Source organism: Poecile atricapillus, chromosome 11 (assembly GCF_030490865.1).
Source record: "Poecile atricapillus isolate bPoeAtr1 chromosome 11, bPoeAtr1.hap1, whole genome shotgun sequence".
NCBI classification, from domain to species: domain Eukaryota; kingdom Metazoa; phylum Chordata; class Aves; order Passeriformes; family Paridae; genus Poecile; species Poecile atricapillus.
Genome location: NC_081259.1, coordinates 15,107,670 through 15,125,618, shown reverse-complemented (window position 1 = coordinate 15,125,618; position 17,949 = coordinate 15,107,670). Strand labels below are relative to the sequence as shown.

At 39.1% G+C, this 17,949-nt stretch overlaps 2 protein-coding genes across 8 annotated transcripts in view; one reads left to right on the top strand and one right to left on the bottom strand.

The window, feature by feature from the left end:
* The window catches only part of APBA2 (amyloid beta precursor protein binding family A member 2), an 89,089-nt gene extending 82,811 nt beyond the window's left edge, over positions 1-6,278 (top strand). For 2 of the 3 annotated variants that reach the window (XM_058846766.1, XM_058846765.1), the window contains 2 exons: positions 2,723-2,863; positions 4,357-6,278. In XM_058846766.1, coding sequence (XP_058702749.1) covers positions 2,723-2,863; positions 4,357-4,428 — 213 coding nt within the window. In that variant the 3' untranslated portion in view covers positions 4,429-6,278. The remainder of the gene's footprint in view (positions 1-2,722; positions 2,864-4,356) is intronic. The other variant, XR_009278428.1, reaches the window with a different exon arrangement.
* ENTREP2 (endosomal transmembrane epsin interactor 2) overlaps positions 1-17,949 on the bottom strand; it is a 113,977-nt gene that overhangs the window by 19,914 nt on the left and 76,114 nt on the right. For 3 of the 5 annotated variants that reach the window (XR_009278429.1, XR_009278430.1, XR_009278431.1), the window contains exons 8-12: positions 13,942-14,017; positions 12,681-13,265; positions 8,699-8,773; positions 7,692-8,020; positions 7,101-7,298 (exon numbers count right to left, since the gene is read on the bottom strand). Coding sequence is in view for 2 of the 5 variants with exons in the window: in XM_058846768.1 (XP_058702751.1) it covers positions 7,113-7,298; positions 7,692-8,020; positions 8,699-8,773; positions 12,681-13,265; positions 13,942-14,017 (1,251 nt within the window). In the remaining 3 variants the exon portion in view is untranslated. Of the gene's footprint in view, positions 1-6,704; positions 7,299-7,691; positions 8,021-8,698; positions 8,774-12,680; positions 13,266-13,941; positions 14,018-17,949 lie in introns of those variants that run through there. The other 2 variants (XM_058846768.1, XM_058846769.1) reach the window with 2 other exon arrangements.

Genomic DNA, 17,949 nt, shown 5'->3' with positions numbered 1-17,949 from the left:
TTATATTTTTACTGCTGATAAAACACCACTTCTCAGTCTAGATCTCACTTTCTCTGAGACTTCTACCCTGTCCCTAGCCTAGCACAAGCTATCTAAAAATACACTAAAATTTTACAGAATATTTTATTTTTTCTTCCATGCCTTTGTTTACTGTCATTTAAACTGGCAAAAAATTTGCAGGGTTTCAACAGTATAATATAAAAGTGAGATGAGGAGAAATCTGGTTTTAATAGGTTATGATTAAGGCATTTACACAAAATAAAGTTTGTCTGGCACTATTTTATCCTTAATGCTTTGCTACCCTATGGACAGTTGCAATAAAACTGATTGTGAAGCTACTGAAGTTTCACATCTGATGTGCTGCAGCTTGTCAGGCATTGCAAACCTGTCACAGCTGAGTGGATTGAACCAGTGTGGTTTACACCTTTTTTTTTTTCTTTATTTTTTTCCCTTCAGTTTACAGAGTCAATAGAATGGACTCTTGCTTACAAGAAGCAGATCTGTCTTGCTTTATCTAATAATATTATAGTTGTTGCCATGTTCAACAAATACAACACGTTAAAGAGTCCTGGGTGAATAAAATCATATTTACTTAGAAATACTGTTCAGTTTAAACTCACCAGCTTCAGCTGTTATAGCTCCACTGGCTGGAGACAAAACACTTAAAGCTGTTTTGAATCAGCCCTTGCAAATACAGGAGTCACTAAATGTGTGCTGTAAATGCAGAATATTTTTTTCTCTGTGTGTTCTGTCTCTGGTTTAGCAGAATCTGGGAGCCTGGGCAAGCCACTCAGCCTCTGTGTCTACTTCTCTTTCTACCTCATTAAAACACTTAATGCTCACAAAAGGAAGCTGCCTGCCTTCCCTGGAGAGGATTCCTGAATGAAGAGACCACTTTTTATGTCTGGGGCTGTTCGAATAAAGAAACTCACTGATGGTATTAAAAGTGCTAAAAGTGGTTTGAGAGCCACACAGTGAGAGGGCTCTGGATAGATTTGCAAGCCATTATCTTTTATGCTGGTGGGATGAGGGATCACATTTCCATTTGCTACAAAAGCTGTTATTTCAGCTCTACTGTCTCTCTACTTTCCTTTACACCATAAAACATATATTTACAGGGTTTCTTTTGGTACATGCTGCTTTTTGTCTGTTCTTATTATTGCACCCCAACAACAAGGAGCAAACTTATTCTAACAGTGAGTTGAACTGAGAAGCTTTCTGTAAAAGAGATCTGTGTAGTACAGTTTATCTTGTGAGCTGTGTCATTAGAAGGTAGACTACCTGCAAAACAATATATTGTACATGACTGAATTTCAAGACAATTCTGTGAAGAGGTAGTGCTTCTTTCCATTGAAGCCCATCAGAAATACTTTAAGGACCACAGGAGGTAACATTCAACCACTGGAGAGAGCATGGTGGGAGATTCCTCACTGCAGGAGGAATGTGTTGTTTTGGGGTTTTTTTCTGAAGGCTGAGAAAGGCCTTTTATGAACAAAGACTAACAATATATTCTGACTCCTCATATCAAGCAGTCTGAACTTCAAATGAGAAGGGATTTCTTGTTTTATAGCACTGTTATTTGTGGAGAGGAGTTTAAAGGAAGCTGCTAATGCCATACAGGAAAAGATTCCAGTCAACCACAATGTTTTACCTTCAAGGCGTTCCAGGCTGGCCATCTCCCCACACACTGTGCTTCTGAATTAGATCACAAACTCACTGGGGCACAAGCCACATCTCATCATATTTGTATTTAGCTCTGAGCAAATGACCAGATTGCAGCAAATAATGATTCTTGGCATATCATTCTAACCACTGACAGTATCTACAGAAACAAGCATTAGCTGATGCTCCAGCACTCATTTCTTTTCCTCCAAGAATTGGTTTTCCTCAGTAAACAAAAGGTAAATCCCAACCCTGCTGAAGTCTGCCTAGTTTCAGAGATTCAGCTATACATTATCTGCCTTGTGTGATTCATGGGCTTAGTCTTTTGAAAAAATTTACCAGCAATTCCTATTTAATGCAGTCTAGTCTGCCAGGGAGGATCCCCTTGCAGCACAGATACTGTTGCTAAGGAGGAAACATTCTCAATCCCGCACTGGATTGAGATTTCTCTTTCTGCCTGGACTCTACAGTGGCAACCTCAGAATACTTCAGGTAGCAGTGGCTGCTGGGACTGTGTCTGCTGAATGTAGCTCTTCCTGTAGAATTATTACCCTGTTGTAGGAGTCATAACATTCAAAACTTGTGCCTGGTTTCTTTACTGGAACCTCAGCTGCCAGTTAAAGAAGAGTGGCCTATTTTGCCTTCTTCATCCTGAGCTCCTTGTGGCCAGCAGCATTGAACAACGTGGAGGGAAGCTGTGACCCTGGAGAGCAGAGCCCTCTCCTCCTCTGCAGGGGCACAGGAAGTTGTGTCCCAACAGTGGATTAAACTCTCTTCCCCCATCTCCAGTTTTGTCTGGCTACTACCTGTATCACTGTGAAAGGTATTTATATGTTCCCAGTCAGAGACTGAAAATGAAAATTATAATAGGCAGAAATGTCAGGAAAAACTCCCTCTAACAAACCACTAAAGCAACATTTAAAAGCTCATTGATTAATATTTTTGACAAGCATCTTCTGGAGTCTGTCCAGTGTCACCACTCATTATTGTGCTTTAAACCCCAGTAAGTGTTGCACTGTGATATTTCTAAAGTTCACTAAACATTGCTTTCTCTTGGCAGATTTGCAGCTTGATGCGAGGTGGAATAGCAGAGAGGGGAGGGGTAAGAGTGGGACACCGGATTATCGAGATCAACGGGCAGAGCGTTGTGGCTACTGCTCATGAGAAGATAGTACAAGCATTGTCCAATTCAGTGGGAGAGGTAAGGAAACTGTTTAGAAAGGAAGCAAAATAGTTGAAAAAATGTATGTTTCAGCTGAAAAGAGTCTCAACACAGCATTAAAGCCACCAATTCATTAAATTGAGTTTGGCATTAATATGAAACAAGTAACAGAAATATTATTTTAACAACTAATGATGCACATTCACTGCATTTTTCCATTAATTTTTAAGAGTTCCTGGAATAATCCTTTACCTTCAACCTACTGTCTGATTTAAATCGAGTGATTAAAGGAAGAAATCACTCAGGTGTGTTGGCTGTGAAAATGTCTCTTGGCTTATCACCACAGCATCTGCCACAGAAATGAATTGCTATGTCTGAGAGATGCAAACTGATATACATTTTAATAATTTAATTTCCAACTTACCTTGTGAATAAGTTAAGACACCTCTCTCCAGTACTTCTAGAGAGATCAGTAATGAATAAGCAAGATTGTCCAGTTTTTCAAAATGCCTCCTGAATTTAATGGTAGTCTAAAACAGAACCCCGGCCAGATGTCCCACTACTGTCCCACTTCCTCTGACAAAAATCAAAGACACCTGGTTTCCTTCTGGAAAATGATACTTGACAAGTCATGACAGAGTACGTGCACTTTGTCAGGAGCAGAGCTGTAGATTCCAACAGCCCCTCCATGCCTTTATGGTCCCTCTTTGCTGTGTAACCTCTCACCTAACACAGGAATACAGCAGGGAACTTTGCTTTACGGTACGGCGTGAAGAGAAGATACCAAGGCAGGTGGTGAGGGTCTGTATTATCAGTCAGTAAAGTTTCCCTTCCTTCCTCTTGTGTTGTCCAGTAGGTACTTAGAGCTGTAAGTGCAGTTCTGGTGGAGCCCTGATTACCTGAGCCTTGGACTCTGTTACTGTGAAATCCCTCTGGCACTGGGGACTGCATTCTCAGGACTCCTTGAGGAAGGAATTTAAGTACATTAGCCATGAGAGAAACTGTTCCACCAAACTCTTGATTGGCATTTAAACATCAGGTGGCAAAGTCCAAGTTTTGTGTGCAGAGGATCACACTGTAATTAGGTGAAAATATGAAATGACAGTCCCACAGAGAAGAAAGACAGAATACAAATCTAAGTTCTGTTAATACCAGAACAGCAGAATGCATTTTCAGAGAGGTTTGTGCTACTTCTTATTTAACATATGTAAATTTTACTGTAATTGGAATAGGCCATATCAACAGAAAGTGTTTAGGTGGCTTTGGAAACTATATGATGTCACATCACGTAATTGTCATTAATAAATAATTAAAAAACAAACCAAAACAAAAAACTCCAAACCACACACAAAAAAGCAAAGACAGCAAACCAACATCTTAAAACCATAGAACTTTGAACTAGAAAATGTAGTAACTAATCTATAGAAGCCAGGACAAAAAATGCATTTCGACACAGGGAGAGACAGACGGGGCCTTCTGGGTTATTTTAAACTAGTACCAGCTCTATTAATGTTTGTGTAATCAATTGACAGATTCACATGAAGACTATGCCAGCTGCCATGTTCAGGCTTCTAACAGGTCAAGAGACCCCTCTGTACATCTAACATCTTCCATCCAAGCTGAAGCTGTCACAGCTGAAGAGAATTTTGTATTTTGTATGAATGAAAGGCCTGGAAGCTGACCTGAGGACTCCAGAACAAGGAACAGACAGGTGTCTCTGCCTTTTCTCTCCTTCATTTCTATTTCTTTGACAAAAAGTGTTGAGAAGGATGGTCAAGGACAATAATCACTGACAAAAATCTTTGTAAACATTTAAGTATTTTGAACATCTTCTAAACTCTTTTCTCATAGAACTTAACACATATTTATTTGTAACCTTTATGTGGAGTGATGTATGTCTGTCTTGTTTGATAACACAGTGAATGTGAATATTTGATGAATGAGACTGCAGGAAATGGCAAAGAGAAGCAATTAGAGAAAGTTCTGGCTGCCTCAAGTTAAAAAAAAATCCCAGTCCCATGAAGTGGTCCAATACTGATGACTTTGCATAATTTTAAAACTGGTGCTGAATCGATGGTATTTCAGTGGAACGGAATGTGTGCAGTTCAAACTTTTAGATTCTACTGTAAAGAAAACCACTGTAGTACTTGGTATTGTTATGACAAGTGTAACCTGTTTGGCAAGGTGTGAACATAAACATGTAACAAGTGTTTCATATGCTAAATAAAGAATAATTGCCACAAGATTAAAATCAAAATATTTATTTAGATACATATTTATTTTTAATGCTTGTGATTTTTATGATTTAACAGAGTTATTTCATGGATAACTTATTGCACAGGTTGTGTAATGTATGTGTTGGGCTGGGTTTTTTTTTTTCTTTAATTTTTGCATATTACCTTTTTGTTCATATTAACTAAAAATGGGAAAGCCATGCTTACCTGTTTCTGTCTTTTATAAAGCATTCTTATTCCTAAGGCAATGTGTTCTGAATGTAAATTGTTTTGACAAATAACCTAGCACCATCAGCAGTATTAGAATGTGTGTAGATAAAAAAACCTAGTAGTAAAGTTGTATTCTTTATGAGATAAATGTTAATCGGTGTAACTTTGTCTAATTTTTTTCTTTTGGCCAAGGCCTTGAAGAAAATACACTGTGACTTAAGAAGCCTTACCATGCAGTAACTAAAGAGCTTTAGATGACTGTACTTCAAGGAGTAGTGTGTTGCATGCAACTGACCTTAGGAAAGAATTAACCTATCACAAATAAATCTGAAATAAGAAAGGAAGCTTGCTTATTTTGTTTGTTGTGTAACTTTACATAGTAAAAAATTCCAAGTAGAAGATCATTTAATTCTTCATCTAAGTGCAGTTGCAAAGGTCACAGATTATTTCTTAGAAAGGAAATATTCTCTTGAATTAGGAATTGTGTATCATTATAATCTTGAGAGTAGAAGCTTTCAATTAGCATACCTTGTTGCCACTGGATGTCACTGTAACTTCACATCAATACAGAAGCATGCTATAATTAAAATACATTAAAATGGATGAATCTGTAAAACTTAAACTACCCATCTTCAGCTACGTTCCTTTGTGACCTTTTCACAGGATGTCTGCCCAGCTCAGAGTGACACAAATGAAACCAGTATATGATTAAACCTCAAATGGAAACTAAGCCTACTGACAAGCACTGCTGCAAAAAAATTAAAACCCCGAAACATCAACCTGTGGTAGGTTCTTTATGAGAACCTTCTGCTTAAAGCCTTTCCAATTTCCTCTGAAAGAGCCAGGATGAAGCTTGCACTGGAAGACTTTGCTGGCAGACCTGTGTTTATGCTGGTAATGAAATCAGTGTCAATATTTACTTTTTGATATTTTTTTAAAGATCAATGTTAATAAATCATAAACACAGCAGAACCACAATAACGTGTTTTAGTAATAAAACTGTTAATACTGTGAATTGGAGTAACAGTTCTTTTTGAAAATATTGAAGGCTCTGCTAGATAAAAATTCCTCTAACTTCCTATCGGTTGGTGTTGGTAAAACGTTTGTGAAAGATGCTTTTTGGAAATGCAGAACTTCAATCTTCTTCCCTAATGCATCTTTTAGTCACACACTGCAGAGGATTAAACATCATTTCTTGGTCGCTCACACTAGTGCAGGACTGAACTCATGAACATTCATAAGAAAGCAGGAATAAACCACACTGCAGCCAGTACTGGAGTTTAAAAGGGCAGCACTGGGAGGGGGCAGCGCTTTTAATTGGACAGATCAGTTAGTCTGGAATGAAAGACACTGGAAGAATGGATTAGAAGCGGCTCTGTATGTGTGTATAAATCACCTTTATGTTTGTATCCAAATCAGTTGTTGAAAAGGCAAAGTCCAGAAATACTTTTTTATTAAAACACTGACGATAGTTAAAACACTTTGAGGTACATTAAATAAATACAACTTTTAAGTTGTACAGCCAGTCTCTGGTGGGTTTGCAATGGTTTTCCAGAAATGCTGGGCAGCATCAGTAGCATTTCTGTAAGTACAGTGAAATAAATGCATTTTTCATTGGGAAAACATTTGTTATGACTGAATTAATAAATCAATTAAAAGTTTGCAAAAATCAAGGCTGAAATTTACATTCAGAAAAACAGCTGTTCTCATCCTGCTGTGGGGAAAAAAGTGGAATTCCAAAGGAAGACACTTTTTCCTTTTAAAGTCATCCACTACTTGTATTTCTCCCAGTCCTGGTTTCTTCCATAAGTGTCTCTGCTGGCATGACATACCTGTGGATAGTCTCAAAGGATGGTCTCCCGGCAGACTCCGATTAAACTGTGCGGCCTCTCCCGCTCCAAACCGCGGCTGAGCCGGGGCCGGCGCACGAGGGCAGCGGGGGAGCTCAGAGCTCCACAGCTCTGCAGGTGCAGATCTCCCTGCAGCCGCTTCCTGCAGCTGTTCACATTCTGCTGGGAACTCGTAATTACCTGCGGAAAAAGGCAGGAGTGGAGAAGGAAAAAATGGGGAAAACAGAGTAAGGAAAGTTCTCATTTAAAAGGCTCAGTCTCTGAATAATATTTCGTTTAAGCTATTCAACACTGAAACTCTTCCAAAGGAGGTGCAGTCCCTCCAGAACCCCTCCAGCTTCTCTTGGTCAGAGCTCAGAACTGGGCACCTAGAAAAGCACAGCCAGGCTTTTTGTCTGAACTGCAGTGTAAAATGTATTGCTGCCCAATAAACACAAATTATTTCTTACTAACACCACGTTACCATAAAAGACCTTCTGTAGGATTTGTCTGAAGAACTTGAACTGTAAAAACACTTAAATAAGGTATTTGTCTATGGAAATTGGACACATCTTTAGAACATCAGTGGCCTACCTGGTCTATGATATTGGCACTGAAGATGGCTTCTTCCATGTGTCTCTCATCAGATTTAATGACTGACCGTATGCTGTTCACTACGTGACGCACTTCTGGAGGGAGATTACAGTTTGAATGTTCCAAAAATTTTGCCACTAGAATTTTTGTGTCTTTATAGGCCTTAAGGTCCACTAAGGAGTGTGGCCGCTCTTTTGAGACTGTGTGAAAAGCCTTTGGCTTTAGGTGCAGATCAATTTTCCTTGTATCCCTCTGTTTTCCAGTTGGTAGGAAACTGCTCAAAGAATGCTGGCAAGCAGAGGCAGCCATATGACAACCAGAGACAGGAACTAAAAAAGGGGGGGAAGAATATCTTTAAAGTAATAGTTTAAAAAAAGAAAAAGAGAAAAGAAAAAAAAAGGCAAAACAAAAATTGTCACAAACTTTTTACTTTGTCATAAAGTGTCTGTTTTGTTTGAAGAGTAGCAAAAACGTGCAGTCAGGGAAACACTACAAAATGCGTAATTTTAACCAGGGTCAGGATTAAGACCTTCCCATGGCCAAGAAGGACTGCCTTGAGAATGAGTGGGTGGGTAATTAAAGTACTTCACAAACCAGACATTTTTGTTACCTCCACCTTCAAGGACTTCAGTTAACATTAACAATAAGGAAACCCACCAGCTACTCTGTATTACATGTAACTCATAAAAGTTTTAGGGCCAGCCCTTTGCCCCAACTTAAAGACTAAAGTTCTGCCGATTTCTAGGCCTTTGAAACTATATGCAAGAGAAATTAGTGAGAAACACAGAGAAAGACACAAAAATGCTGATCTAAACCAGAGGACCTAATTCACAGCATTTCTTTTCATTCAAGGCAGGTACCATCAGCATTGTACACCATACATGTGTGCTGTTAGCTGACTTTTCTGACCCAGATTTTTCAAAGTTCTTTTTTCTCTCAGAAGCTTTTCATTATTTTTAAAAGAAAATAAAGAAACCCATATTCTGCTTTAGAAAACCAATTCTCACCTGTTTCTCCTGTAGCTGGAGATAATCCTGCATCATGACACTGCCTGCACACAGGAGTCCAGGCACAATTATCACCTTTAACCAAAGGCAGACAGAAAGAGCAAAGTCAACCCCTGCTGTCCTCTGCCCAAAGCAAGGTAAAATACACTGGAACCTTTTATTATCTCCTTTACAGAATGAAACTACTCAGAAGAAATACTGCTTTCAAGATGTTCATTCATAAAGAGAAGCTACTACACCCAGAAATGCCCTATGAGTTGTCACACAGATACAAATAGGAAGACAGAGCTCATGTTTTATGGTTTCCTCTGTAATCCTAAATATTTCAAGCCTAAATACTTAAACTATAAAGCTCCCTATAGAGGCAGACCTCAGAACTTTCCCGTATTTCCTGGGTGGACAGAGTTTATATTGGAAAATGGGAAAACCAAGAAAGATTAATCCCTCTTATTTCTACAAAACCAGCATTTTATTCAATATTTCTCATCCTTTTAAAAAATATATTATTATTTTCAGTAAAAATGTAAGCTGTAAATTTAAATAGTACACTGTTTAAATTAACGGGTAGGTGATGAGCCAATCAATAGCAAGTGGTTATGAAGCACCTACAAACAGCTTTGGATGCCACCTACTGAGTTTCTGGGATTCCAGCATGAGGATCAATGATCACACTGTACATTAACTACCACTGCAGTCTTTTTCATTTGTGACAAGATGGAATAAACTCTCACATTTGGTTGTTTATCTGTTTCCAAGATTGAAAATGGTTTTGAACTTCTAGGTAGCTTAGGAGATGTTTTCCTCCATGTCTCCAGAGACAGTTTCTAATGAAAAGCTGGCACAATCCTCTCTGGTAGAGTGAATAATTAAATGAAGGAAACAAATGTAAGACGCTACAAACATAGAAAATCTGTAAGAAATTAAGAGAGACAGCTTCTATTCTGTCTTTAATTTGTTCTATTATGCTTAAGTACTGCAGCACATGAATCATGGCATGGTTATTAAGAGGAGACTCTTCAGAGGTTCTGTTTTCCCATCCATTTCTAAACTGTTTAACACACTTGCAGCAAGTCAAAAACTACACCACTGGCCATGACCCTAAATTATCTGGAACACAAACACTACAATAATCACTCAGGCACTTAACTGATACAGCCACATAGTCTATTATAGATGATTATAAATGAAGTTTATTGTAATAAACATCTGTGCTAGGAGTTGATTTTGTCCACCTTTGCCATGATAAGCTTTACAGGGACAAGGCAGAAAAAATGTGCAAACTATTAACTTTTAAGTAATTTTTTTTAGGAGGGAACTATGTCTGACAGTGGTATGTGAACCCCCCATTTTAATGTTGTTCAGGAAGTATACAGTGAGTATAAAGGCACCTATTAAACCAAACCTTCATTTATAATTTCTCCAGTAGGAATGACAGGCATTTCAAAACAAACAAGTTCACCTTCATTAAAGGTTTAATGGGAGAATTATTTGACTATACCATATAGACCCTATCAGGTCAAGATGTACTTGAAGTAAATGAATTGTGTTTCATTGTCCTAAAGGACTGGTAACTAATTAGATCTCACTGCTGTTGTGTCACTGTCCTGTTGCACATATGCACCACCCCCATGTCAAATAATTTATGTTCCAAACTATGGGCAGAGCATATGCACAGTAACATTCAAAACCCATTTCACAAAAATCTACACAGTAAATGTCAAAGTTGTGTTTCTAAACTTCTTCACATTGGCTTGTGAAGGAGAAGATAAATTAGGATTTTTTTCCTATAGTAGAAATGCAGTGTCCTAAGAAAAACCCAAGCCCCAGCTGCAATATGACCACTGTATTTTCCCTTTTGTGAACATGGCTAAAGCTCCCCCAGCCCCAGTTCTCCAGAATCCACAGTTATTAGTATTAACAATGTGTAGTTACAGCTCTGTTTTGCATAAAGTCAAGTACACTTGACCAGTTCTTTTACTCCAGGACAATTTTTAAAAGTAGGTGAAAGCACTTTTTCTTGTGTGTTGGTTAAGGGAGCTCAGTTGGTTCCCTTTATCTTTGCCTATTATTAAATTCCATGGGTATATTTGAAAATTCTGCAGTGAATATCAACAGTCAGTCATGAAAAATCCAGATCAAATGCCTTTTTAAACTCACAAAGACTGTAAAGAGCTTCAGCTGTTTGTCACAGCTTAGGAAAAATACACTTCAGGGCTGCTACACACACCAGAGTGTGTTACTAGAATTGGGCTCCTTCTAACCTATGTATGATTTCCAAATCAGGTTCAATAAAAATTAGAGGAAGGGGATGCAATGTAAACCTTCACAGAGTAAAATTTTACAAACTAATTTGCCAAACATATGAATGTTAGGCTTAACTAGACTCAATGCTTCCCTTAAGGATTTCATTGGGAAGTGTCTCCTGTAGGCAGCAAAAGATGGCAAAGTAGGTCAGCACCCAGCCCCTCTGAGTCACTGCTCTTGCTCCCCTCCCCTGTGTCAGTATCTCTAGAACTTTCTCTGCCTCTTTACTCCAGTCTTTGCTAAGCCCAGTTTCATCTCAGTAACGTCCAGCTCGTGTCCCTCCACGCCACTTTTCCAGAAGAGATGATGAATGTATTTAGGACACGTTAAAAAAGAAGGCAAAGCATCTGTTCCACCAGGTGTCCAGAGCCATCTGGAACACGTGGGCATGGCTGCCCACGGCAAACGCTGCTCAACGAGCATATGGAGCATGGTTCTGGAAAGTTGCACAGCATGATCCAGAAGAGCAAGGGTTGTTCTTCTTGACTTTCACACAGTAGAAAGGATTCAAAACGTCCTACTTACTGTCTGCATGGCAGCTCCATAGCACGTATGTCCTAGCAGAGTAAATGTCACAAAATAAATGCAGACTTCCAGATTAAAGATTCACTTTTCCTGGCCCAGATGCAGAGGCTACACTTGCAAACGTAAAAGATTCAATTTTTGAGCTAAGAATTCAATTAATTATTGAGCTAAGTATGAAGTCTCTGAAATTTATAAAAATGCAGGAAGTACAATAGACCCCCAAACATCATCCTAAATGAAAAGAGTTATTTCAATATTTTGTCTCCTTTTGCTCTGAGCTAGTCATGTAATTCTGCTTTTAGATCCCTTAGAAAGTCTGGTGAACAGCTCTTGTAACAGCACAACCCATGACATCTTAAAAAACTTTTAATCTTTAGTTTCAAGCCACTTCTCTGGGTTACCCTTGTGAATCTCTCTGAACAGCTTAGATCCCTTTCAAATGGTTTAGACTGTCCTTCATTCCTGCCATTATTCTCTGCTAAATGAACCCTTTATTTTTCACTAACCATCTGATTTTTTATGAAGATAGACTGTTCAGCTAACATCTCCTCTTCTCTTCCCTACTTTTCTAAAAGGAGATTTATAGCAGAAGACACTTATCCACGACAGCCAAAAGCTTTCCTTTATCATCTTGTCATGTGCCTCATGTTCATTTCTTTGTCCAACAAAACTTCGCACCATACACCCCAAGTTGCCACTAGTCAGTGACTGCCTGTGACATGCCCCAGTACTGCCAGTGTCAGTGTCACCTTGAGGAAAAACATCCTGCTGTACAGGAAACGTGACAGCTCCAGTAATAGTTTCCTAAATAAATCCCATTTCCTAAATAAACCCAGTGCCATTGCACTTCTTAGTTTAGCCTCTCAGTAGAACAGTAATAGAGAGGTAAAAACAGCTATTCAACACGTGGTTTTCTGAGCAGTGCAGAAGAATGGTGAAATTTAGAAAAGCCCAAATTAATTTCACTCTGTCAATTATTCCATCTCCATTTTTAAAAACTTTCAAATTTAGAAAATATGCATGGAGCTAAAGCCTTCCCACCTGAGACATCTCTCCTTGGAACACTGCATATAATTTCCAGAAGCACCAATTGCTGCACAAATCAATATTAGTAATTTGCTCCAGGTTTGCTGCGCTGTGGTCCCACACCTACCTTCAGAGGAACAGGACACAGGGGCACTGCTGGATCGGACGATGTTTGAGGCTGGCTGTTCTGTACCGTGCTGCTGCAGGACAGCAGCCTCGTGGCCACTTGCACATGGTGAAGCATTTGCAGGCCCAAAACAGGGAGAGGTTTGGGAAGGGGCGGGAGGCTGGCTAAAGTCCACACAGCAGGTTTTCTTTTGCTTCAAAGGTGGCGTGGCACTGCTCTCTTGAGCAGAACTCTGCAGTTCTCTTTCTGAGGGGCTGTAATTCCCTGAGGAACAGTCCAAGGACCTGCTGTGGGCACAGTTCTTTTCCTGTCCTTGAGACCTGTCTGTAGAGGCTCGGCTGTGGGAACTGTCATCCTCATCAGGGAAGCCCTGTGAGCGAGTTCTGTGAAACCTGCAGTGAGTGTGGCAATCCAGGGCACTGCTGCTCTGGTCTGCAGCCCCCTTGGGGGTTATGCAGTAGGGAGAAAGGTCTGCAGAGTGGAGAGATCCTTGAACTTCCAGCGAGCAGAGATCTTCAGAGGAGTAGCTACGCTCTGGGATATCAACAGCCTCAGAGACCATCAAAGAGGTGCTCTCAACAGAAACTGCAAAACAAGAGATTCAGAGAAAAATAAAAACTTCTTGCCTGCCCTCACAATCTTCTCCCTCCTCATGTTGTGTAGACTGATTTAAATTTAGCAATCTGCAAGTCCTTTTTTCAATAAGAATTCAAAAGCTCTCAGATGAAGAATGCCAAAGCAAAAAACACTGAAGTAATTTACTTTTTTCTAGTGTCCTTCAGCAAAAACATTTTTGTTCTTGATACTGACTTTTCAACTTGAAATAAACAGGCTCCACACTGCTACTCCTCTACTTGCATCTCAACATCTGTGTTCAGGCAGCAAGCTTCCTATTCAGGCTCCTGGAAGCCATGGAAGAAACTATTCTGGAGAAGGAGCGTGGGGTTCAGGAAGCCACCCATGGTTGCTGACAATGAGACACAAGCTGCAAGGAATGTGCAGGACTCTTGGAAGAGAAACAAAAGTCACCAGATCCACCTCAAAGGGCTTAATGAGAGCTTGCTTTGTCTAGCAAAATTCTCTTCTGCATTTCCAGCCCCAACCTCTGACTGTGAAAACTCCTTTGGGAAGGAGGGGCAGGGGTGGGGAGGGGAGAGGGGAGAGGAGGGGAGAGGGGAGAGAAAAGAGAAGAGAGAAGAGAGAAGGTCTGCTCAAAACTCCCACTCCATCTTTAAGGAGACAAATGCAAAGCCACAATCACCTTGCGTGCTGAAGTCTGGAGTCGTGTTCCTCTCCCCCAGGCTCGATTCAGACACTTGCTGAGCAGCACCAGTGACCTAAACAAACATTTGGAATGAAAGAGCTCATTAACCTGCAACTTACCACACAAAGCCTAGTGCTCAGGATCTGAAGGACACACCTGACAATGCCAAGTCACTTTCATATGAGCAGCTAGATATTCAGATTGAAAGCTTTTTAAAGTACTTTACATCTTTGTGTCAGGAGCAAATGCTGGGCAAAGGCACATGCTTAATGCAACTTTTCATTTTTCCAGAATCTACAAAATTCATCTTGAATTCACAGGCACTTGGGGCTGCAGACATCAAACTTAATGTCTGCAATGCTTAACACCAGTGGGTTCAGTAAAAGCAATCTCTCTTTCTAGTCTGCATTTCTCATATTGTCCTCGGTTTTTTGTTCACCACACCATATCACCCTAAAATAGGAGAGGGAAAAACAGAGACCACAAAACCAAGCACAAGACAGTATTTTCCTTTAGTTATTTGTGAGGATGTTAACTCTTAATGTGTTCTGAAGCCCTATAACATCATTTCCATCAGGTGCTCTCCAGCCCATTGCAGATTGCTGAATGGAGATAGTGTTATCACTCACCTTTTCTTAAAAGGGTAGGTCTAAGGGGGTAGCTTCCCTTCACTTTTGAGAGTCATGTGAACAAAATATAAAATCATTCCTGCTGGAAAGACTGGATCCATAAATACCTGAAATTTAGGAAATTTTCTTTCTACTGATTTGAATAGACTTTAGATTGGGCTTTGTTGCCAATATCAATAGACTTTTAGCAGGTTTTTTGGGAATGTGATTATAAAAAAAATTATTCCAATAAATAGCTGGTAACAACAAATGAGAAAAAATACAAAAAAGGTTGAAAGGAACGAGATTGATACCATCCTGAGCAGAAAGCATCTTATGTGCTTCTGTCTGTAGGGCCACAATTAACTAGTAGAGCTTATTATGGTTGGTGACAGCCTAGAAATCAGCATCAGTCACCTCTGTGCAAACCTTTTTGTCAAGCATTTTATCTGTGTCTGGCCTTCTAAAACATTAGATGTGACACAATTTAGTCTGAAGCTATTAGGGAAAGAGCTTCCATTTCACACGCCAGTGTAGATTAAAGTACACGTATTTGTGCATAACTTACTGTGCTGTTTTTTTTTTCTATCTGTCTGTCTCTTACTATGAGCAAGTGACCAGAAAACTTCTTTTGGAACAAATTTAGCTTTTAAAAATTATTTTAAAGGTTAGCAAATACATCTCCAAACAAAGAACAGTACCAGAAATACTTTAACTCAGTGAGAGATGGGTAAAGGACTGGGAAGCAAAAGTGAAATCACTCATATTTTTAAACAATTCCCTTGGAAATTTCTGATTCTTTCTTGATTGTAGCAGAGTATCACATATGTGGTATAAAGTAAAATGTGGTGTCACTTGAAGTCACAGATTGTTCCTGGGATCTAACTGTGGAAGTTCTGGAATCTAACTAGAAAAGTAAGAAATGTTCACAAATGGTCTTTGTTGTTGTAGAAAATTCAGGCTGACCACCTTTTGGAAGAAATTGGGAAATGTTTTAAGGGTGTTTGTTTCTTTTTTAAAATCTAGGGATTTTAGGGGCTTTCATAAATTCTTAATCTAGGTGCTTTCATAATCACTGACTTAATTTCTTAATCACTGACTGGAAAATATCTGCTGGAAAATTGTGCTGAAACATTTATTGACACTCTACATTGTCTGAATAATTGCTGAATGCATTTTATATACATTTGGAATTGATTAACCTTCTTGCTTGGGGGAAGGAGAACCAGGGTTTTAATTGTAGGAAATAATACTGACAATTTTGAAGCCAGGTCAGAGTTTTGGTTCACACAGGCACAGAACATGGTTTCATGCAGGTTCCTGCACAGCCAAGGGTAACAAAACCTTATTGAATTCCACATCCTCAGACAGTCACTAAGCCATCAATAGAAAAAAGGAAGAAAACCTGTGCTTTTAACAAGTCCACACAGCCTAAAGGTTAGAAAACCTTACAAAACACCATCATTGATTTAGTTCACACAGAATCCTGATCTGTCTGTTCTTATCTCTTCTATATCCCAGTCAATACTTTGCACAGAATACAGTGTGAAAACAACTTCTTTTTATAGTCATGAAATGGGAATTCCTAATCAGTACAGATGACAATAGCAATTTCTACATGGATGCAACCACTTGAAAATTAGCACTGACATTTGTTGCCCATAAAATGCATGAAATATCCAGTCTAATTTGGTACAATTTAATAAAATTCTAAGGACCTCAATCCATTTAAAAACAAATAAAACCTATTGCTTGATGCACAGTAAAAGGTTTTATAATTATGACATTATTACATAATGGTTCCCAGAAGCACTTTTGTAGCTAAATCCCTGCCATGATTTCCATTGCCAAGTCTGCCTTTGAGGGATTTATAAATCTCATTATTTCAGTTCCTACTGTACTGTGCTCTATGGGAGCGTTTCCAACATGTAAGAGCTCAGGTCTTCATTTTGTTCTTCTTGTAGACCCAAAATTGTCTCGACTTTGGCTCCATCCTCCATTTACAGTTCAGCTGGGACACTAATTGCAAAAAATGCATAAAGGCTTTTGTTGTCAAGAAAAATCTGTGGCTACAGTGTCACTGTAGGCTTTGGTTATCCCTGCCAGTGAGCTCCAGTGCTGAGACACAGAGCCTGGCACAAGCTCCCTGAACAGCAACTACCAGGTTCATATAAACTCCTGGTAAGAAAGTATATAATCGTCACTATTAGAAATGAATCACCACTCATCTTCACTGGGGATTAGAACAAACACCTCTGGAGCTCAAGTGGCCAGAGGTGAACAGGCAAGGTGCTGGATCTGACCCCAGATGCCAAAAATTAACAGTAAATGCATCTACTTATTAAAGCCAAGCCCTTCTTGCAAGAGCATGACTGCAGCTTTAAGTCACATCTTGTTAAATTATATTTTTGTTACATGCTGGTGCTATTGTGCTGCTGCATGATGCTCACACCAAGAGTAGTACCAGTTACAAGAGTGCTCAAAATGATTTTGTGCTTTACTAAAAACAGACACTTTACTAATCCTTACTTAGTACCACACATGAATTCTTATCACAGATAGGAGCCTTCTCTTTCCCCCCAAACCATGCATGATTCATATTACTTTTATCCATGTTTTTTATCACTGAAAGATATTGGCTTCTCCAAGGCCTGCAGGTTCATTTGTGTTACTGCCAAAGAAAAAGGATGGAATTTGGATAAAGAAATATTCTAGAAGGAGCTGGCCTTGAAAACTCCAAATTTGCTGTTCAGCAGGGAACTTCACTCACAAGCAGCTAATACAGACTCATTTTATTATAGCCAAACAAATCAAAAGTAATGCCATGTTTGGCCTGTTTGTTGTGTTGGGTGAAGGGTATAGTACAAGGCAGGGATCAGAAGATCTGTCAGAAGTTGCTTTGTCAGCCACAGAAGCTACAAAGTTCGGCATATATTGGAGAGATTTAATTGCATTTTTGTTGGAGATTTTGCATTTCAATGTTCTTTTTTTCTCAGACATTTGTCTTATTAACTATCTTAATAATCTTCTTGTGTATAAGAGTAAAAAATAGTATAATTTCTTTTTTGTGGTTTTAATTCTGGTTTTCCCTAAGGGGAAAAAAGTCACTAGGAAATATTTCAATGTATTTTGGGGAAAGGCAAAGTAGTCTCCTCTGTAATGTGGGTGCAATTTGGCAACCTGAACACTATTTCTTCAGTGTGCTGTTAGCAACTGATAAAGAATACCTAGAATGTTTGACTTCTGGAGCTTTTACTGAAGCCTGAAAGAAATTAGAACTTCTAAAAGCAATTGTTGGTATTTTCCCTTTGTGACAGCTGATTCAATTACCACAAACCCCTTCAAGCAAATGCTTGAATCAGCTCTGGCTGTACATGCAGATACATTATAATTCCAG